The sequence below is a fragment of the Gopherus evgoodei genome, chromosome 1 (genome assembly GCF_007399415.2).
Source record: "Gopherus evgoodei ecotype Sinaloan lineage chromosome 1, rGopEvg1_v1.p, whole genome shotgun sequence".
In the NCBI taxonomy this organism is placed as follows: Eukaryota; Metazoa; Chordata; order Testudines; family Testudinidae; genus Gopherus; species Gopherus evgoodei.
Genome location: NC_044322.1, coordinates 271,816,316 through 271,838,408, shown reverse-complemented (window position 1 = coordinate 271,838,408; position 22,093 = coordinate 271,816,316). Strand labels below are relative to the sequence as shown.

The 22,093-nt window shown below is 45.6% G+C and overlaps 1 protein-coding gene across 3 annotated transcripts in view; it reads right to left on the bottom strand.

Annotated features, from left to right (window-relative positions):
- Positions 1-18,554, bottom strand: part of ADSL (adenylosuccinate lyase) — a 44,704-nt gene extending 26,150 nt beyond the window's left edge. The window contains exons 1-3 of one of the 3 annotated variants that reach the window (XM_030546925.1): positions 18,336-18,554; positions 1,582-1,785; positions 190-234 (exon numbers count right to left, since the gene is read on the bottom strand). In XM_030546925.1, coding sequence (XP_030402785.1) covers positions 190-234; positions 1,582-1,785; positions 18,336-18,491 — 405 coding nt within the window. In that variant the 5' untranslated portion in view covers positions 18,492-18,554. Of the gene's footprint in view, positions 1-189; positions 235-1,581; positions 1,786-18,232; positions 18,290-18,335 lie in introns of those variants that run through there. The other 2 variants (XM_030546915.1, XM_030546932.1) reach the window with 2 other exon arrangements.
- Positions 18,555-22,093: the final 3,539 nt, after the last annotated feature.

Sequence of the window (22,093 nt, the reverse complement as noted above, 5' to 3'; positions counted from 1 at the left end):
TCCCAATTTTTGGGTCTTCTTCTTATCTAGGCTCCTATTACCCCCAACTCCCTGTCCAGATTTTTCACACTTGCTGTCTGGTCACCCTACCAGCATCTACCCAGAGACCAACTAAGATAAACATCATTCACCCAGAGGCCATCAGCTGTGTCCACCTGCAAGATGCTGCACACACAACCTCTCTCTCACCTTGGGTAGCAGCAGGTTAAAACCATCACGGAGAACAATCAGGTCCTGGAAGGAATGAGTAAAGAAATCTCAGTTCAACTCTGCTTGAGAGCCATCTGCTCACTCCTCTTTCTCATTTGTGGGAGGGAGAGGTTCTAGCTTCTCTGAACACACAGCTGCCATGGATAATTAAACTGCTCTTCCCTCCCAAGGAATCTCTAAGAAAGAGCCTCTCCATTTCTCATCCTAAAACTCTCTCTTTCCTGAATCAAAATGCTGTAACAGGGGGACCTTCTTTAAGCCAAGAAGGACTGGATATTTGTCAGGGCCCATCAATGTCATTGATTCTATATCAGCCAGAAGGGGTCCTGAAGAGCAACATGAAACCTGTTCAAATCCTCTTGGGTGGGAATCATGCTTCTGTAGAGTTCCCAGTGCGCCAAGGGGATGGGACTAAATCCTAATGGCCCCACATGGAAGTGCAGGCACTGTTTGCCACAGATCTATAGGGCTGTTTCAAGACTTCACTTCAAAAAGACTGGCAGGCCTGGCAGAGCTTTCCTTTACCCCTTTCTGGTCCAATCAAATATAGCTGAGTCCAAATGGCATGGGAAAAGCAGCGGCCAACCTGCTCAAGTCCTGGCAAAATGCAGGACTGCCATAGGAGAAGAGCAAAAGTACACTACCAGGTTTCGTCGAACAAAAGGAACAACAGTGGGCATGATGAGTTTGGGAGGGGTTGGGGAAGACAGCAACATGCTGGGGAATAACACTATTTTGTATTAGTTTTGTACAGGCCATTCCCCAACCCTTGACAGAAGCAAATACTGAAGAGCAGGACATTGTGTGTTTGTGTGGGGGGTGGGGGGGGTTATACAAGATTCTTATCCATTCTATTGACCCTGAATAGCTTTTCTCCTACTGAAACAATCCAGATTTTCCATACAACAATTGAAAGCTCATGATCTGCATATGTTAAAAGTGGCCTTGATTTCTCAAATCAGTGAACTGGTGACCAACTGGCATGACCAACAGGTCACGCACTTTTTTTCTTTGCGCAACTCACATGATTGTGAGTTTCCCTAGTTTAAAGCAACAGATGACACACAAGCAGGGCTTAGTAAGTGCTGCTGTTTGAGGATGGATCTTGCTTCATGCCAAAAAGAGTGCAGCATTGCTCTGCAGCTGTCAGTGTGTTTAGGAGAACTAGAACTCCAGCCAGCACTGACTAAAATAGTCTGTAGCGAGACTGGGACAGGGGGAATTAACTTCAGAAGTAAAATTAAATAAACTTTAAAAAAATTCTATTTGGAGATTTTATTTGTAAAAGTAAGTTTATTTTAAACTATCAAGAGAGCAGCATTTGGTGAGTTCGGTGCAGCTCTCTAGAGAACAAACGCGGTATTATTTTACCGTGTTATCGCCCACATAGCAGGAAGTGGCTCCAAGATGAATGATAGCAGCAGCTTTTGGACAACAGTGGGCAAAGGTATGCACGTGAGCCATCACATCATGACGCAACCTCTTCTCCTCCTCAGCTGCCATCTTGAAGTCTATGTTATCCAGGTTTGCTTCCATCTCTTGGATTTGCTCATCTGTGATAGGCAGTCCCAGTGACTGAAGGGAAAAAAAAAAAAAACCACGAACACAAAAAAGCTATCTCCTTCTGACAGAAAGAGCCCAGACAGGTGGAGACAGAAGCAACACACACTTTAGCCCCATATAACTCCTCTTGGATTACTGCCAATTAGAGATTCCTGTGCGTGAAAGGCCAGGTGATGGGACTGTAGTAGCAAATGATTTTGAGAACCCCTGAACTAACTTTTTCAATAGGGTAGCCTATATATTAGCGTCTCTTGATCATCATTCCCCTCTGAGCTACAATTACACTAACATCCTTGTGACAACAGCAGAAATTGTGTCCATGGAAAAGCACTTTCAGGAAAGTAATGTATTAGAGCTTCTCCTGACGCAGTTTAGTGGCTGGAAAGGAGAAGCACTACCATGTGAACCTGCCAGCAAAACTCTGCAGATCATCAGTTGTCCACAGTTTGGGAACCTTTGCTTTATGTAAGTACCAAGCCCTCTATTTTCTGTTGCTTGTAACTTTCTGAATTTTTTTCCTTCATAGACCTCATCTTAGCTCAAAATTAAAATGTCGCAGAAGTTGGGGTAAATCAATTCAGTCACTTGACTTAGACAAGTGAGGTAAACAGCACACATTTGCCACTTGAAAAAAAATATTGCTACACTTTCCTCCCCCCACATTTAATTTATATAAAACTGGAGTAGCAGATTTAAGACGCAAACAGTTAGTATTCCATGTGGAACAGCCACTAGGCTGTGCTTAAAAAAAATATGGAAGTCATTTTAGAGGGACAGCTACTGAAAAAAATTACACTTGTTTGAAAAGTTATTTTACCTACTATGTTTTACAAGTAATACCTTAGATTATTATAATTTAAAGAGGTACAATTAGGCAGTTAGATTCCCATTCTGTTTGTGAGCATCTTCCATACAGCAACAGGCGAAAATTAAAATGGGAAAATGTAATAAACCACAAGAGTTAGCAGGAATCCACAAAACTGACTAATTGGCAATGGGATACCATTCCTTTAAAGTTAAAGGTTTAAAGCTAGGTGTTTGCACATGTGCACAAATAACAGTGTGTTTCAATTGTGCAAAAGTGCAATTCCCACAGTCTGAGCTGGCAGACAGTATTTTGCTATATTCCTTATTGTCTGGTCTACACAATTATGCTTTTGTACAAATCTCATAAACATGGAATTGTGCAAGTTATCAAGGTCAAGAAGATAGTTTCTCCTAATTTAACAGTACTTCCATTTTTATGCAAAATGGCACCTGCTGGCACTGTCCTGCAGCTCTCTCCTTTTGGTGAGAGAATTAATGCAACAAAATACACTAAATTCTCAATGCCAGTGCTGGATTAAACACATCTCAGGATAATCAAAAGATAAGGATTTGAGACCAACAATAACTCAGCCTCACTGCTCAGACACTGTATTTTGAGTTCAATGGTTTTCAACCTTTCCCATCTGGGACCCAAAATCCATCCACAGATTGGGACTCATCCAAATCCCACAACACTTTGGGGCAGCAAAAGATTGTGGACCTGGAGTCACAACAAGAACTCACAACTGGTTTGCATGGAGGCACTAAACAGAGAAGTTTGAAGTGTTAGGAGGAGCTGCTGATAGTGGATGATGCTCTGCCTGAGGATGCATCAAGCTCTGCTCCTGGTGAAGGACTGAGAGGAAGGAAAGGACTGCAGTGGGAGAGCTGGGACAGGACAGAAATGGATCTGTGGCAGGGCAGCAGCAGGGAGGGAAGGAAGGAAATAACTTGGAATTACTTTAAGTCAAAGTTGCGGAAACTGAAGCCTGCATCCCAAAAAAGGAACAAAATTCGTAAGGAAGGGATGCAAACCAAGATGGATGAGCAAGGATCTCAAACAGATTAGGAGAAAGCAGAAGCCTACAAGAATGAAAGATGGGATGGATCAGCAGGGAAAGATACCTGCTGGAGGTCAGAAAGTACAGAGAAAAAGTGAGAACTACCAAAGACAAGCAGAGTTGGACCTTGTAAAGGAAATTCAACCTACAGTAAGAGGTTCTATAGCCATATAAATAAAAAGAAAACAAAGAAGTGGGACTGCTAAACACTGAGGATGGGGTGGAGATTAAAGATAATCTAGGCATGGCCCAACACAATACTTTGCCTCAGTTTTTAATAAGGGTAATGAGGATCTTAGGAATAGTAGCTGGGTGACTAATGAAAATGAGGACATGGAAGTAGAAATTGACACATCTGAGGTGGAAGTCAAATTCAAACAATTTAATGGGACTAAACTCGGGGGCCCAGATAATCTCCATCCAAGAATATTTAAGGAACTGGCACACAAAATTAAACCCAATAGCAAGATTTTTTAACGAATCTATAAACTCAGGAGTTGTACCCTGTGACTGGAGAACTCCTAATAAAAAGTACCCATTTTTAAGAAAGGGGGAAAATATGACAAGGAAACTACTGGCCTGTTAGTTTGGCCTCAATTGTATGCAAGGTTTTGGAACAAATTTTGAAAGACAAAGTAGCTAAGGACATAGAGGTAAATGGCAGTTGGGATAAAATACAACATGGTTTTACAAAAGGTAGATCATGCCAGCCCAATCTGATTTCTAAGAAGATAACTGATTATTTTTTTTCAACAAAGGAAATGCAATAGTTCTAATCTATCTGGATTTCAGTAAATTTTTTCCTGGGAAATTATTAGTTAAACTGGAGAAGATGGGGATTAATATGAGAATTGAAAGGTGGATAAGGAACTAGCTAAATAGGGAACTACAACAAGTCATATGAAAGGTGAACTGTCAGGCTGGAGTGGAGCTCTTCAGGGATCACTCTTGGGAACAATCTTATTTAACATTTTTATTAATAACATTGGCACAAAAAATGGAAGTGTGCTAATAAAATTTGCAGATGACACAAAGTTTGAAGGAATTGCCAATACGGAGAAGGACCAGAATATCATACAAGACGACAGCATTTTAAAAGCGTTTTTCTTTCCAGGAGAAGGAAACCAATTGGCTGAAGCGTTTTGAGATATGGGGATCTAGTATTATTGCACTCAGACAGGAGAGCTGGAGAGACAGAGGGATTTCCTGGAGAACCCATTAGCTAATTACTACCAAAATGAAACTAAAAACAATATGCTTCAGGAAGGGCAATAGAATCTTGAGTATCCAGACCCAACAAGAAAGGCACTTGGCCCCACAGTGCTGTCACCAAGACATATGGCTACATGGCCATAACTCTGCACCATAGCACAGAGATAATTCTGTAAGCAATATGATGCAATAATAAGCTAATATCACTGGTATATTTTACTCTACTAGGGAACACTGCTATTCAAGTCCCATCTCCAGAAATAGTTATAGGAAAGATCCATCCAACAGATTCTTGTGCTCTTAAATATCTGACCCATGTGGAAAAGCCAGTCATGGTATGAGAGCAGAGACAGCCCCACAGAGAGGAGAGAACCAAACCTCAGGAAACAGTTACAATTGCTACAAAAAAGCACTCAAGATAAGGGCAGTGCCATGTCAAACACTGCTGTTGCACAACCACAAACATCATGATACTTCTCCTCCATGGCTCTGCAGCAGTACAGATGGTGTCATGGGGAGGTGGACACATGGCAGCTTACATCAACCTAGCTGTGCATGTCTATATACTTAAATTTTGTTCCCACTAGCTTAACTGCTCTGCTATGCCAACTTAACACCACCTCTCCAACCAGTGTAGAGTCAAGATCAATGTAGTTCAGTCAATGCAGTGTCAATGTAGACACTGTATTACTTACAGCAACTGTTACTTGCCTCCCGGAGCTGCCCCACAATGACTGCTCTGGTCACTGTTGTGAACTCCGCTGCCCAGGGGCTCAATGGACAGGAAGCCACCCATGACGTTTAAAGCCCTGCCAATTTTTGAAATTCCTTTTACTGGTTGCCTGGCTTGGTGAGCACACCAAGCAGCTCTCCATTGTTGTGTGCAACCACACATGCTGGCTATATGCTGCAGATGCGCTCCTGGCTGGAGTACACAGGTGGTATTGGATCTCCTGGGTCTGTGGGGAGAAGAGGCTGTGCAAACACAGCTCTGATCTAGCTGTAGAAATGTCGACATCTACAAGCAGATTGCTCAAGGCATGGAGAAAGCCTACAAGAGGGACCACCAGTAGTGCTGCATGAAAGCCAAGGAGCTACAGCAGGCATACCAGAAGACAAAGAAGGCTAACAATTGATCAGGTGCAGAGTCACAGAGCTGACTCTTCTACAAAGAGCTGCACGCCTTCCTCGGAGGAGACCCCAATGTAGAACTGATAAATGAAATTGTTTTTAATTGTTTACTTTATTAATGTAACTTCTGTTCACCATTCACTACACCTGCCTACACTGTAACTTCTGTTCCATATTGTAATTCAAACGCCATTTTAAAACACTCACGCCATTCTGTAAAAGCTTCCTCCAACCTTCATTTTTGCAAACCCTGCTGTAATCTTATTAGTTTAGTTTAGATGTGTGAATGAGGTATGTATGAATGACGGAATCAACCTCCAGCCCCAGCCTGTCCTGATGAGATAAAGTTCAAATACCAACGGCTGAAGACCTAGACAACAGCCCTAAACAAAGTAAGAAGCATCCACCCTAAAAAGAAAAGGACAACAGAACAACAGAAGGAAGATCAAAGCCAGGTTCAAGGCTGAAAGTCACGCCTGCAACTGATGGGTGATCAATCTAAACCCAGAGGCAGCGTGACACAGCAAGACCTATAGACTTTGAATCCAGACTAAAAGCCTATAAAAAAGAAGGGTGAGATGAGAGACTCTGGGGCCATGTCTACATCTAAAATTTTGCAGCGCTGGTTGTTACAGCTGTATTAGTACAGCTGTATAGGGCCAGCGCTGCAGAGTGGCCACACTTACAGCAACCAGCGCTGCAAGTGGTGTTAGATGTGGCCACACTGCAGCGCTGTTGGGCGGCTTCAAGGGGGGCTCCGGGAACGCGAGAGCAAACCGGGGAAGGAGACCAGCTTCGCCGCGGTTTGCTCTCGCGTTCCCGGAGCCACCCTGCAAACCGCAGGGAAGGAGACCTGCTTGCTCGGGGTTCCGGGAACGAGAGAGCAAGCCGGGGAAGGAGACCAGCTTCGCCGCGGCTTGCTCTCGCGTTCCCGGAGCCACCCTGCAAACCGCAGGGAAGGAGACCTGCTTGCTCGGGGTTCCGGGAACGAGAGAGCAAGCCGGGGAAGGAGACCAGCTTCGCCGCGGCTTGCTCTCGCGTTCCCGGAGCCACCCTGCAAACCGCAGGGAAGGAGACCTGCTTGCTCGGGGTTCCGGGAACGAGAGAGCAAGCCGGGGAAGGAGACCAGCTTAGCCGCGGTTTGCGGTTTGCAGGGTGGCTCCGGGAACGCGAGAGCAAACCGCGGCGAAGCTGGTCTCCTTTCCCGGTTTGCACTCTCGTTCCCCGAACCGCCGAGCAAGCGGTTCTCCTTCCCTGCGGTTTGCAGGGTGGCTCCGGGAACGAGAGAGCAAACCGCGGCGAAGCTGGTCTCCTTTCCCGGTTTGCTCTCTCGTTCCCCGAACCGCCGAGCAAGCGGTTCTCCTTCCCTGCGGTTTGCAGGGTAGCTCCGGGAACGAGAGAGCAAACCGGGAAAGGAGACCAGCTTCGCCGCGGTTTGCTCTCGCGTTCCCGGAGCCACCCTGCAAACCGCAGGGAAGGAGAACCGCTTGCTCGGCGCTTCGGGGAACGAGAGAGCAAACCGGGAAAGGAGACCAGCTTCGCCGCGGTTTGCTCTCGCGTTCCCGGAGCCACCCTGCAAACCGCAGGGAAGGAGACCTGCTTGCTCGGGGTTCCGGGAACGAGAGAGCAAACCGGGAAAGGAGACCAGCTTGATTACCAGAGGCTTCCTCGTTCCACGGAGGTCAAGAAAAGCGCTGGTAAGTGTCTACATTGGATTACCAGCGCTGGATCACCAGCGCTGGATCCTCTACACCCCAGACAAAACGGGAGTACGGCCAGCGCTGCAAACAGGGAGTTGCAGCGCTGGTGATGCCCTGCAGATGTGTACACCTTCAAAGTTGCAGCGCTGTAACTCCCTCACCAGCGCTGCAACTTTCTGATGTAGACAAGCCCTGGGTAACATTCTGCTGCCAACATGGAAGAACATCGGTGCCTGCCTAACAGAGATCCAGCTCGGCCTTGTGCCCGGCTTTCCTGGCCAGTTAGCCGCCACAAACTACGAACCCAAGCTGCAAAATCAAGCCATGAACTTAAGCTATCTTCAGGACTGGTAACTATGCAGCAGCTGCAGAACACCTGATGAATGTGTGTGTGTGTGTGTGTATATATATAAGAATTAAGATATTAGTTATTAGTCATAAATCAAATTATCATAATAAATGTGGCATCTTTGTCTTGTAGCCTTTAATAAGATCCTGCTGGTTTTTACTGGTCTAATATAATTGGTATAACACCAAGAGCTCCATGGATACTCTGGAGGAGCCTACATCAGAGGCGCCCCAGCTATGAACAGAGAGGAGGAGGAGGACGTGGTCGAAGAAGAGGAGGAGTCTGGGGGACAAGCAACTGGAGGTCCCAACTGCCCAGCAAGCCAGGACATGTTTCGATTCCAGCTAGTCCCAACAGTTGAGCATGGGCAACATTGATGCAGGGGAAGGAGCCTCTGCTAAGTATGCAATTTGCTTTGAAATTACAGGGATGGAACCCGCAAAACAGCAGGACACAACTGTTGATTTACTTTTTCACTTGTGGTAGAACAGTTAGTGAAACAACCAAGAGAGTTGTGTTATCATCTGCTTTTCATTCCCCTCGAGAGTTGAGGGAAGAGGGGGCACACAGAGCAGATTTTTTATGTGCCCTGGGATGTTCCATGAATCCTATGTAGGTATCTCGATGAAACTTTCATGGAAGTACTCTACAATCCAATACTGAAGGTTTCCGGGGAGGGACAACTTATTTCTTCCACTGAGGTAGGACTCTTTTCCACCCACTCAGTGATTACTTCAGCAGGCACCACTGAAGTACACAGGTTACCATCATATAGGCCCAGGGGGCACTGAGACTCCAGCAGCAGCTGTTGCTCTCTCTGCCTCTGTTATCTTCAGGAATGAGATATCAGCTAAAATCACCCCGCTGGTGGAAAATGGCGTCAGTATTCAGTTCCATTGCCCTATACAACCCCACCCCCTCCCTCCTGAAGACCATACTCAAAATGGCTGGTGCTGTGACTGGAAAAGTGAGAATGCAGTACTTACAACTTGTGTGGATCAAAGGGAGTGAGTTCAGTATCCTAAGGTTTGATTTCTGTTGTGAATACACTGACAATGGTACCCCTGTGTGTTGTGTCTGCAGCTGCTAGTATTGTAGCCTTCAGAGGCTTTGTCTACATTGGAACTTCATCGACAAAACTTTTGTTGTTTAGGGTGTTAAAAAACAACACCCTCCCGAACGACAAAAGTTTTACCGATGGAAGGTGCCGCTGTGAACAGCGCTTTGTTGGCAGGAGAGCGACAAAGCTGCTGCTGCTCGTGGGGGACAGACTTTTTTGTTGGCATGAGAGCTTTCTCCTGCCGACAAACAGCAGCTGCACTGCGCGCCTTTTAGAAGCATGGCTGCAGTGGCACAACCGTGTCGCTAAAAGTGAAGTAGTGTAGACAAAGCCTCCATACCCGTAAAACATCTAGGCCAGATAAGGAGGAAAAAGACAACGAGTCAGGATGACATGTTCCAGAAGTTGCTGCAAGCCTGTGCTGCATCAGAGAATGAGACCAGGGCCTGAAGGATGACAGCATGGAGAAGGAAAGAGTGGAGAGGAGGAAGGCCCAGGAGCCCAAGCAGGACAAGGAGAAGGAGATGCATCGGGACATAATGGGGCTTCTCAGACAACAAAGAGAGATGCTGCAGACTCTGGCAGACCTGCAGGTCCAAGAATCCCAGGCTCGCCACCATCTGCAACCCATACACAACTCAATGTTGAGACCACCTTACACCATCCCTCAAGATTCCACATGGCATCAGGGACACAGCACTACCAATTGTGAAAGACATGGCTGGTGTATGTGTACCTGACTGTTCTTTCCCCTTCATAAGTTGTACTACCTTAATTTATTAAGTTCTATAAAGTTCTACTTTTTTTTCCCTGATTCGTGCTGTAGAATAAAATTCTGTTTTCTGGAACATAAATCAACTTTATTAGTTCACAACATATGCTGGCTTTTGCTGAGCATGTCTGACACCCACCAATTTCCTTTACTTCATTTTGTCACAGAACCTACATCATCATTCTCAGACAATATTAATAGGTACACTGGCAGTGTTGTATTACTGCACACACAGCACTCACTACAAGATTCATACCAGGCTGCAAAAGAGCAAGGCCAGGTAGAGCAACGCACACTACTCTGGCCCCCCTTAAAATGGTCTTTCAAAGCCTCCCTGAGCCATACAGCACCGTGCTGAGCTCTTCTTATAGCCCTTGTATCTGGCCGTTCATATTCAGCAGACAGCCATTCACTCCATCTCTGCCCTCCACCCTGGGGTAAACTTTTCCCCCTTTGCTTCACTGATATCATGCAGCACATAGCTGGAAGCTATAACCATTGGGATATTTTTTTCCACTGAAGTCTAATCTTGTAAGCAGATAATGCCTGCGACCCTTCAAACGACTAAAGGCACATTCAACTGTCTTCTGCAGCTACTGAGCCTGAGCCTGAAGCTGAAGCACTCCTAGGTGCTGTTGAGGTGGCTGGTGTACGGTTTCATGAGCCATGTTAACAAAGGGCAGGCTGGGTCCCTGGGATCATTATTGGCATTTTAACATTCCCAACAGTAGTCTGCTGGTGGGGAAAGTCCTTGCTTGGAGCTTTCTGAACAGTCCTGTGTTCTTAAAGATCTGCGTTTCCCACATTTCATTTCCCCATCAGGTGTCTTCTGTTATAGGCACCTAACTAGAAATACTATACATCTCCCACGATGAAGTGCAGAGGAAATTGCTTGTGATTGTGTCTAACAGTCTGCGACTGACCAATGACCAAGCTAACAAGTGCTGAGTGTGGCTGACTCCCACTCCATTTCCAGTCCAGGACTGACATCATAAGGCTGTAACTCCTCAGGAATGTGAACACATGGATAAAAATAACAGTCTCCCTCCTCCCAGTGGGGCCAGAGTACTCAAGATATCACAGGACACAACTCCTACTCACTGGAAACAAAATTCTATTTTGAGAGGGCAGAAGAAAAAGGGAGAGCTGGCAGAGAGAAAGGAAGACCGGGAAACCCATAAGTACAAGGTTTGGGAGTCCTCCAATTTAAACAAAACATCCTGCAGATATACACTACACAGTAAAAATAACATTTTAAATCACTTTTTAAAAGTAGCACTCGATCATATGACCAAACTGACATTGCTGTACAGTAACACAAGAAGTCAACAGAAGAGCCTTTAACAGTGTCAATTTAACTAAAATCACATTTGATTAAAAAATAAAAATAATGCACTAAACAATCTATCCTTGCAGCAGTCACTGCTGCCATTCTAAATTAAACTCGCTACTTTCAAGCTTCCTATAGTCTGAAAGAATGCTTAAATTAATTCCAAATTGGATTAGATAATTTCACAATCAACTGTTTATCGCTGAGTAGCATTATAAATGGACAAACTTAAATAACATTTTTGCCATCTCCGGCAGACATCTCCACTGTGGTACATTATTGTTATCTTTTTAGTGTTTTCCTCAGAAAGCGATTCCCTCTTGTCTGTAAGTAGATTTTTACATTTACTATAGCTTCTTGCTGCGTCTAGAGAGCTGACAGGGAGGAAGATGTAAGGCAGGGCAACCTCTGCTACTCCAGGCACTTGTCCCTTCATACCCTTCCAGTGAGCACAAAGATCCAGTGGATCTGGGATGGGCTCATTCTGAGTGTTGCACAGAAACACTAGCCATTGGTTCACATGGTTCTGGTGAGGAGTGGGCAAAAGGTGGTAGCTTACTGTACTGATCAGTGTTTTGTTGCATGGCTGGAATCTGCCTGTTGATACACATCTTTTGCTGGATGGACATCCCAGTGTTTGGAATTTGGTTAAAGCAAGCTGATAAGTTTCATGCCAGTTGTCCAAGCTATTTCTCTTCTCTCTTATGGAGAAGTCATCCAAGAGTCTTTCAGTTCCAGAAAACAAGTAAGACCTCCATGTCTTCCATAACATTGAAAGCTGTGGGAAGTGGGTACTATCAAAGACGGTGAGGGCTGTTATCAGTTTGGGGAAAGCTTCAGATATGAAAGCCATCTTAAGTTTCAGCAAGTCTGATTTCTCCTGACTGCTAAGTAATGCCAAAAGGTTTGTATCAGCCTGCGCTGTGACATCTCTTTTTTCAAAAGTTCTTGTAGAGATCAATGTGATCTGCATGATATTTTACTGCCTGAAACCAGCTATTCCATCTTATATGTACTGCTTCGGGGGGGACCTTCATGGTGTGCACATCATCTTTGGACTTAAGAAAAGCAACCCATCTTCACTTTCTGGCTGACTCTTTGAAGAAGGCAAATTTCATCCAAGTAATGAAAGATGCCACATTGCTAAAGAAGTGACAATGCACCATGTCTCACTTATCAGATTGATTATCTGACACAGATGTGTCACATGTACACTGTTGGGCATGATGCATGTCAGTGCTTCTCTGTATGCTTTGATGTAGTACACTGCATTGTCAGTTACAACTGCCCAAACATCAGTGCGGGTGAACTGATCTTATTCACTGACACCAGGACAGCCTGCGAGAATGTGGAATGCTTGCAGCTCTCCACGACTATAACATCAATCAAATAGTACTGATCTTCAATACCTGAAAAAAAGATGTATTCTGTTTTTCTACTTGTTTGTTACTGGAGGATTTCATTAAACTTAAAATTCAGTAATGGAAAAAAATCCAGCTTCAAAACCACTATAGTATCATTTAATGTTAAAAAGGTGGGTTTTTTTAATTATATTATATAGGCATAATATTACAGGTGCACTGCAATACAGAATTTAATTTCCAAATGCATATAAATATGAAGTACTTGATAAAATTATTAAATAAGTATTTTTATAGAATAGCTCTGAAATTCTAATGTGATACTTCTTTTCTTTAGGACAATTTTAAGGGGTGATAGCAACCTAAATGTTTTTTCTTAAATTATCTGTACTTTAAATCACAGAAGTGGTTAATCTTTTCAAAATATAACATACATTCTCCTAAAGGTCAATACACACATTATAAAAAAGCATCTACTTAAAGGATCTGTCATTATACTTTAAAAAAAAAAACAAAACTTATGACTATATTTAGCACATTGCATTCTCGGATATTTGTTGTCTCGTTGATCACCACAGAAATCTTTCCCCCATGGATTTGGCCAGCAATGCCATCATGTGCTCCTGATAAACACACAGCAGGTTAATCTGCAAATGTGCCACCTCATTTTCAGGCAATTCCCTCTCCCCTATCCCTCCGGCAGTATTTTAAGAGGAAACACTGAAGCGTCATCATTTCTTCCAACGGGATATCAGCCTCAGCACAGACCACAACAAAAACTTCAACGAACTCCCATCTGGCATCTGCAAATTTCGTAATCTGCAATTGTTCTCTGTAGAGAGTGAGAACCTCAATGATTCTAGTCATATGTGGAACAATTCTTCAGATTTTCTTTGAAATTAGATGATCATTGCAGGTATCTTTTTGGGTCCAGTCTATTGTATGTTGACAGCATTTTCAGAACATCATACTGCCCGATTCATAGATGTCATTAGGGGACTGACTAGCTCTTCCCTTTAGTGTCAGCATGTTGTTACTTAGCTTTTTGGATGAGCGTTTTCCAGTTGTAGAATGCCTTTTAGACATGCTAAATCGTGTACTGAACCACAGGAAGGAGGGGGAGTAGAAACCGCACTAGTAGCAGCAGACCATGTGTTGAAGGAAGTCAGTTAATCTACAGTGGTGGGGAAGGGCGAAAAAGCATTCTCATTGTGTGTGTACATGTGAGCCTTTGAAACTTCTCACACTGTATAAAATTTGTGTAGGTAGCTTCCATATATCCTATTTCATTTTCTACTGCCAAACATCTATTTTTTATATAGCGCTGGAGTCTGTGCTATTGTTTTGATTCCATGATTCCATCTGTGTTCTCATTAACGTGGATTTCACAGGGCCCTAGCCACTGGCTCATTCAGTCGACGTTAGGATCTCACCTTTGACAATGTCCAGTACCTGACACTTCAGGTGCCCCTTTAATGCATATGTATTTTGATGTAGGCACCCTCTCCTCAAGGGGTGATGAGGCAATAAAGCAGTGCCACGGTCCCAGGAGCAGAAGCGGCCACGATAATGAGACTGTGTATTGCCTGTTCACACTCTAGTACAGGGGTAGTGAATAGGTGGACTGCAGGCCAAATCCAAACCATCAGATACTTTTGAATGGCCCATGAAATCTTTTTTATTTAGTTATTATTGTCATTATTGTTATTGAGTGTGAAAAATCTCTCCCTGGAGTCTGGACCTTGGATATACCTTGGCCAAGAAATTCGAACCTTGACAAAAAAATAATGTACTACCCCGCTCTAGAGCAACGATCCTCTGCCCTGCAAAACTAGAGAGCCACCATAACAGTGAACAAAACAACAGACAGCCACAGGATTTGAGTGTTGACCTAAAACTCCACTGCAAATTTTGTGTTCCAGTGTGTTTGTCATGTATCAATACAAATATGCTTGCTAGGTCATGATGGTAAAAGGTGGGTGAACCTACTATATGGTAAGTGCAAAAATGACTGGAAAACTGTACTCAGAGAATAGTTATCAAAGGTTCACAATCAAGTTGGAAGGGCATATCGAGTAGAGTTCCACAGGGATCTGTCCTGGGTCCAGTTCTATTTAATACCTTCATAAAGGATTTGGATAATGGTATAGAAAGTACTCTTATAAAGTCTGCAGATTATACCAAGCTGGGAGGAGTTGCAAGCAGTTTGGAGGACAGGATTAGAATTCAAAATTATCTTGAAAAACTGGAGAAATGGTCTGAATTAAATAGGATGAAATTCAATAAGGACAAATTCAAAGTTACTACACTTAGGCAGAAATAATCAATTGCACAAATACAAATTGGGAAATGACTGTGTAGGAGGGCAGCAAAGAATCCTGTGGCACCTTATAGACTAACAGACAATGACTGTCTAGGAGGGAGTACTGCAGAAAGAGATCTGGGGGTTATAGTGGATCACAAACTAAATATGAGCCAACAATGAAATAATGTTGCAAAAAAACCAAAAACATCATTTTGGGATGTATTAGCAGGATTGTTGCAAGCAAGACAAGAGAAGTAATTCTTCCACTCTACTCAGCATAGATAAGGCTTCCGCTGGAGCACTGTGTCCAGTTCTGGGCGCCACACTTCAGGAAAGATATGAATAAACTGGAGAAAGTCCAGAGGAGAGCGACAAAAATGGTTAAAAGTCTAGAAAACATTACCTGTGAGGAGACTGAAAAAATTGGGTTTGTGTAGTCTAAAGAAGAGAAGACTGGGGGCAGAGGGGGCATGAAAACAGTCTTAAAGTACATAAAAGGCTGTTATAGAGAGGAAGGAGATAAATTGTTCTCCTCAACCACTGAGGACAAGTCAAGAAGCAATGGGCTTAAACTGAGGCAAGGGAGATTTAGGTTAGACATTAGGAAACACTTCCTAATTGTAAGGGTAGTTAAGCACTGGAACAAATTATGTAGGGAAACTGTAGAATCTCAGTCATTTAAAGTTTTTAAGAACTGCTTAAACAAGTATCTGTCAGGGATGGTCTAGATCAGGGGTTCTTAAACTGTGGGTCAGGACCCCAAACTGGAGTCGGAACCCCATTTAAATGGGGTTGCCAAGGCTGGTGTTAGATTTGCTGGGGCCTAGGGCCGAAGCCAAAGCCCGAGCTCCACCACCCTGGGAGGGGGGCTAAGGTTACATGCCCCCTGTCCAGGACAGATGCTCTTGGGCTTCAGCTTTGTCCCCTCTCCCACCCAGGGTGGCAGGGATAGGGTGGGCTTGGGTTCCAGTCCCCCATCCTGGAATCATGTAGTAATTTTTGTCAGAAGGGGGGCATAATGCAATGAAGTTTGAGAACCGCTGGTCCAGATAATACTTAGTCCTGCCTCAGTGCAGAGAACTGGAATAGGTGACCTACTAAAGTCCCTTTCGGTCCTACATTTTTATGATTATTTAATGTCTTGGCTCTCTGCAAATCCATTCAGCACAGTCTGTCTTTTCCAACCACTCCCCCTCACGGTTACTAGCAAAAAGCCTGAAGTAAGTCTCCTCTTCCTTCAATTTCCACGTTCTAAATGCCTGAACTGATAAGATCAGGTCCTAGCATCAACATTTTGTTCTTTCAATTTCACTGTACTTCCGTGTCTGTATCGGGCAATGTAGCAAGCGCTCCTGGGATAAGCATTCTGTTCACTCTGCCCAAGACTCATCTAATCCCAGAAATATGGGCTCCATGAGAGCCATTGGTTGAGGATCACTTTAATGCAGTGGTCCCCAAACTTTTTGGGCCACTAGCACATTCATGTTTTCAGAAGAGTTTGGCGGGTGCCAACAATTACTCACCTACAGGGTCGGCTCCAGGCACCAGCGGAGCAAGCACGTGCCTGGGGCAGCACATGCTACGGGGCATCATTCTGTCCATTCTGCAGAATCAGAGCATTTTTTTTTGTTTTGTTTTGCGGGTTTTCTGCGCCAGTTCTGGGCAGTGCAGAGAGAAGCTGGAGAGAAGCTGGGAGGACAGAGGGTGCCCGCAGCCTGCAGCCCCTGAGTTCTTTGTCCCCAGCAGGCATGGTGCTGCAGCTTCTCTCCCCTGCTGGGCACTAGGCAGGCACACATAAATGCCCTGGCAGGCGCCACGGCGCCCGCGGGCACCATGTTGGGGACCACTGCTTTAATGATTGCATATGGAACAGATTTACACCAAGGTGAGGACACTTTAAACATTAGAATATTCCAAGTCTCCTCGCAGGCAAGCAGATCACTAATGGAAGAAGGGCTCAAAAGATAAAACCCTTCTTTCCTTCCATAAGGACTGTTTACAGTAGCTTTATGAAACTCACTTCACTGAGGAATGGAGAGTTCAGGGGGAGTGTAGGTAAAACAAAAAGTTACAGCTTTGTAGTCTGGTCAATAACCTCTTTTCTGAAAGGTACCATGCTGCATTACAGAGGATGACCTGGACAGAACTACATATGAAGTTAGGCTTGTGCCGTTTTTTGCTTTTTTTTTTAAATGATGTACACAGGTGGCCTGAAAGAGGAGTTTTTTGTTTATGTTTTTCTCTGCTTAGCTTAAAAACGTCAAGAATAATCAAGACTTCCTGCTTTTGCTGGAGAACCCAGGAGAGGCAGCAAGGATGTTTATTGTGAGCTCTAACATAATAACTGATACGGTGAAGGTGCTGCATCTTTGATAAAGGCTTCCTTTAAACTAAAATGCTAGTCATCAAAATTAAATAACGTTAAAAATATGTTAAACAGTCCAAATAAAAATTTCTTCTCCCTTGCCAAGTCATTGTTCACTAGCTCTTCAGTTATCAAAGACTCTCCCTGCCTAGATTTCTAATTAAAAATATCAGCATAAAAAAAATATTCAGGCCTTCTTTATACAGCACACAGACGCAAAACGGGGCATAAATCCATTTCTCCCCCTTCTCACTTTGCAGATCACCTTAGCAGCAGATTGTACAGTGAAGAGCAAAAGAACGGAGAAATGTAAGGATCAATCTTGGGTTTTAATCTGGGTGGGCAATGTACTTTAACTGTGACACATATGATGTACTACATTTGCCAATACCTCTGTAGTTTATTATGACAAAGAAGGATTTGAACTTCAGCCACTAGCTCCCTGCATGAGTTTTGTATACAATCAGACCTAGCTGCAAAGTTGCGTGAAGGTGAAGAAAGCCACCTCTGGAAACCAGAATCTGTCTTCTCTCTCCTTGCACCTTCCCAGTCAGCCAAGGTCTCCTTTGTGGCACCTTCTCTTTTCCTCAGGTTGGGATCCCACTTCCCCCTCTTGCCAAAATCAGCTACAGCGTTAGCAACCCCGCCTCCCAGTCCACAGGCTGGTTTCCTCTTAATCCCATCCCGCGAGATTAGGAGATTCTGCTCTCGGCCTCTAACCCGACTCCAAAGTCTGGGGCAAGCGGACACCCCCCCCCACCCGGGTCAGGAGCGTGGCTGGGCTTTCCCCCTTCCTCGCCCCCCCAGTCAGGGAACTCCAACCGCGCTGTTGCTAAAGGGCGGCCAAAAAACCCCTCCACGTGCCGCATCGCCCCCGGCAGCAGGGTCCGGCGATCAGCGCCACGGGCGAGCAGCCAGCAGCGCCGGCTCCGCCACGGGGCCCCCGGACCGCCGCGTGCCTCAGTTTCCCCTCTGTCAAACGCGCATCCCTCCCCCGGGGGCGGACCTGGCAGCTGCTTCTGCACCCCCGGCCGTGGGGCTGGGCCCGTGGGATCCCCCCACAGCGCGCGGGGCAGAGGTCCCGGGGCCGGGCTCGGTCCCACCGGTACCTTCTCCGCCTGGGCCAGGTAGAGCCAGAGCCGCCGCCACGTGCCGAACTTCCGCCTCTCGCTGAAGTTGAAGCCCATCTCGGGGCTGGCGTAGCGCGACACCAGCGGCGAGCGGTAGCGGCCGAACGCGTCCTCCTCAGCGCCGAGCGCCGCCATGGCCCAGCTAACAGCGCGGGAACCGCATGCGCCGGCTGCACCTCAGGCTCGTGAAAGAGCGCGAGAGGCCCCCGCCCCGTGTGGAATTCGGCAGGAGGTCGAAAGGGCAGAGTGTGGCCGCGCTGACTGTCGTAAAACAGCCTCGTCCTCCTCCGAGCGTGAAATACGGCAGGAGGTGAGTGCGGCAGGGGACGGCGCAGTGCCCCGTCCTCGAGGGAGAGTCCCGGTGCGCGGCCAGAGACGGGAGCGAGGCCCCGCTGCCTCTGCTCCCTACAGCTTTCCCTGGAGGCTCCTGCTGGGCTTTGCCCGCCCCCAGCAGCGGCTCCTCTCCCTGCCCGGTAACAGCTGCCAGCGAGGGGTCCCGCCCCGCAACGGCCTGTCTACACGGGACGTGGTGTTAAATCCGATTTCCAGAGCCTCTCACTTCGTCTCCCCTTATTACTGCTCGCTCACATCCGCCTCCTGGCTGCTCTAGTCAGCACCGAGGGCTTCTGGGCACCCCCTAATTCCTGAGCTAGATCTGCCCATTCCTCCCCATCTCCACTTTACCCAGGCACTGCAGACTGGGTGGCTGCAGCCTATGCATCTTGAGCTAAATGGCCCAAGGCCTGGAAGAAAACAACTTGCTAGCGAACCAGTTCTCCCTTTCCACAGCTGGCGCATTATGCCCAGTGCCACTAACATGGACAGCCCTGAACAATCATATCTTAACATTGAATTCCATTCATCCCTCCAACACCAGCAGTTGAAAGATTCTGCTCTTATAACTCAGCTTTAGTGCATTCATTGGTATTGAGCTGCCTATAGCGTCAGTGAGAGCTGCTCAGAACCAGGTTACAGACACACTTAGGTCTGGTCTACACTATGCGTTTAAACCAATTTTAGCAGCGTTAAACTGATTTAACGCTATACCCATCCACACTACGAGGCTCTTTATATCGGTTTCTGTACTCCTCCCCGAGAGGAGTAGTGCTAAAATTGGTATTACCATATCGGATTAGGGTTAGTGTGGCCGCAAATCGATGGTATTGGCCTCCGGACGGTATCCCACAGTGCAGCACTGTGAGCACTATGGACAGCAATCTCAGCTCGGATGTAGTGGTCAGGTAAACAGGAAAAGCCCAGCGAAATTTTGATTTTCATTTCCTGTTTGCCCAGCGTGGAGCTCTGATCAGCACGGGTGGCAATGCAGTCCCAAATCCAAAAAGAGCTCCAGCATGGACCGTACGGGAGATACTGAATCTGATCGCTGTATGGGGAAACAAATCTGTTCTATCAGAGCTCTATTACAGAAGACGAAATGCCAAAGCGTTTGAAAAAAAAATCTACAGGCTACACAGTGCTGCGTGACAAGCGTAACGGGAAGCCAGAGACTCAAACAGATGCTCAGGGAGGAAGGGGGTACTGAGGACTCCAGCTATCCCACAGTCCCCAGCAGTCTCCGAAAAGTATTTGCATTCTTGGCTGAGCTCCCAATGCCTGTAGGGTCAAACACATTGTCCAGTGTGGTTCAGGGAATAGCTCATCAGTTTACTCCCTCCCTCCCCCCCCCCGTGAAAGAAAAGGGAAAGAAGTCGTTTCTTGACTTTTTTCAGTGTCACCCTATGTCTACTGAATGCTGCTGGTAGACGCAATGCTGCAGCAGTGAAGAGCAGTATCTGCTCCTCTCCCCTCCCTGGTGGCAGACGGTACAATATGACTGATATCCGTTGTCACCATCAGCCCGTGAGTGCTCCTGGCTTGCCTCAGGTGAGGTCGACTGGGGGCGCCTGGGTAAAAATAGGAATGATTCCTGGTCATTCCCAGTAGATGGGACAGAACGGCTGGTAACCATCCTCATCATAGCAACTGGGGGCTGAGCTCCATCAGTCTCCTCCCTTTCCTGTGTAAAGAAAAGATTCTGTACTGCCTGGACTATCATAGCAGTGGGATGCTGGGCTCCTCCGCTCTGCACTGCTTAATGTCCTGCCTGGACTGTCATAGCACCGGGAGGCTGCCTCCCCTTCATTTTATCTCACTAACAAGTCACTGTTTCTTATTCCTGCATTCTTTATAACTTCATGACACAAATGGTCATGGTAGCCCAGGAAGGTTGGGGGAGGAGGGAAGCAACGGGTAGGGTTGTTGCAGGGACACCTCCTGTGAATGGCATGTAGCTCATCATTTCTGCGGGATCTGACACGGAGCAGCTGTACTCTCTGGTACACTGCTTCTCTAGTACACTTGCCCCAAATTCTAGGCAGGACTGACTCTATTTTTAGAAACCATAAAGGAGGGATTGACTCAGGGAGTCATTCCCAGTTTTGCTTTTGCGCCCCCGGCCAACCTCAGCCAGGGGCACCCATGATAGCAGCAGACAACACAGAAGGACAGATAACCATCATCTCATTGCCAAATTACCTTGGCAGTAGATGGTACAGAATGACTGGCAACCATCTCTGTTAGTATGTAAAAGCAAATGAATGCTGCTGTGTAGCGCTGGAGTATTGCCTCTGTCCGCGGCATCCAGTACACATACAGTGATTGTAAAAAAAAAAAAGGCTGAACGGGCTCCGTGTTTGCCATGCTACGGCGTCTGCCAGGACAATCCAGGGAAAAAGGGCACGAAATTATTGTCTGCCGTTGCTTTCCCAGAGGAAGGAATGACTGATGACATTTACCCAGAACCACCCGCAACAATGATTTTTGCCTCATCAGCCACTGGGCTCTCAACCCAGAATTCTAAGGGGCGGGGGAGACTACAGGAACTATGGGATAGTGATGGAATAGCTATCCACAGTGCAACGCTCCGGAATTCGACGCTAGCCTCGGACCATGGACGCACACCGCTGAATTAATGTGCTTAGTGTGGCCGCGTGCACTCGACTTTATACAATCTGTTTTATAAAACCGGTTTATGTAAAATCAGAATTATCCCGTAGTGTAGATGTACCCTTAGCAATTTCTTTTTTAAGTGTGACTTTTTTTTTAATCAGTTACATGAAATTATGGGTTTTGAGCTTTCTTTGTTTATCTATTGACTTTTCATGGTTAGAATAAATGAGGAAGCAGGCGTTCACAGACTGCTATTGATGTGTGTGAAGTGATAAATTGTTAATCATTGATAAACATGTAAGTTGAATCCTACCAAGCTTAGTTATAGATAAAACTATAAAAAGTTGACAGCAGCTTCTCGTTCCTAGCAACGTTAACACTGGTAGAACTAAACTAGAAATTTTGGTAAGATTCCCTAGTTTAGGCAAAGCTCCTATCTTCTATGCAAAAAATAATGTGTATGATATACTACTCTGTATGGCTGCTTGGCAATAATTATTTTGCTCTTGGAGTCAGACAGTATAAAAGCAGTAAGTGAGAAATGGAGAAGAATACTTTAAATCTCACCATGGAATAAAACCACAATGTAATGTTACATGTTCATACAATTTTCCACAATACAAGAGCAGTTACAGCAATGGGATTCTTACAGGGGGAGAGGATGTGCAAACAAGTGTGAAAAATCAACAGCAGTACACATTGTAGGGACCTGTCCACTGACTTACTAGTTAGAGGAAGCAATGGGCACAGAGGCAGAGTGTGAGCTATGTTTCTAAGCAGGATGGAGA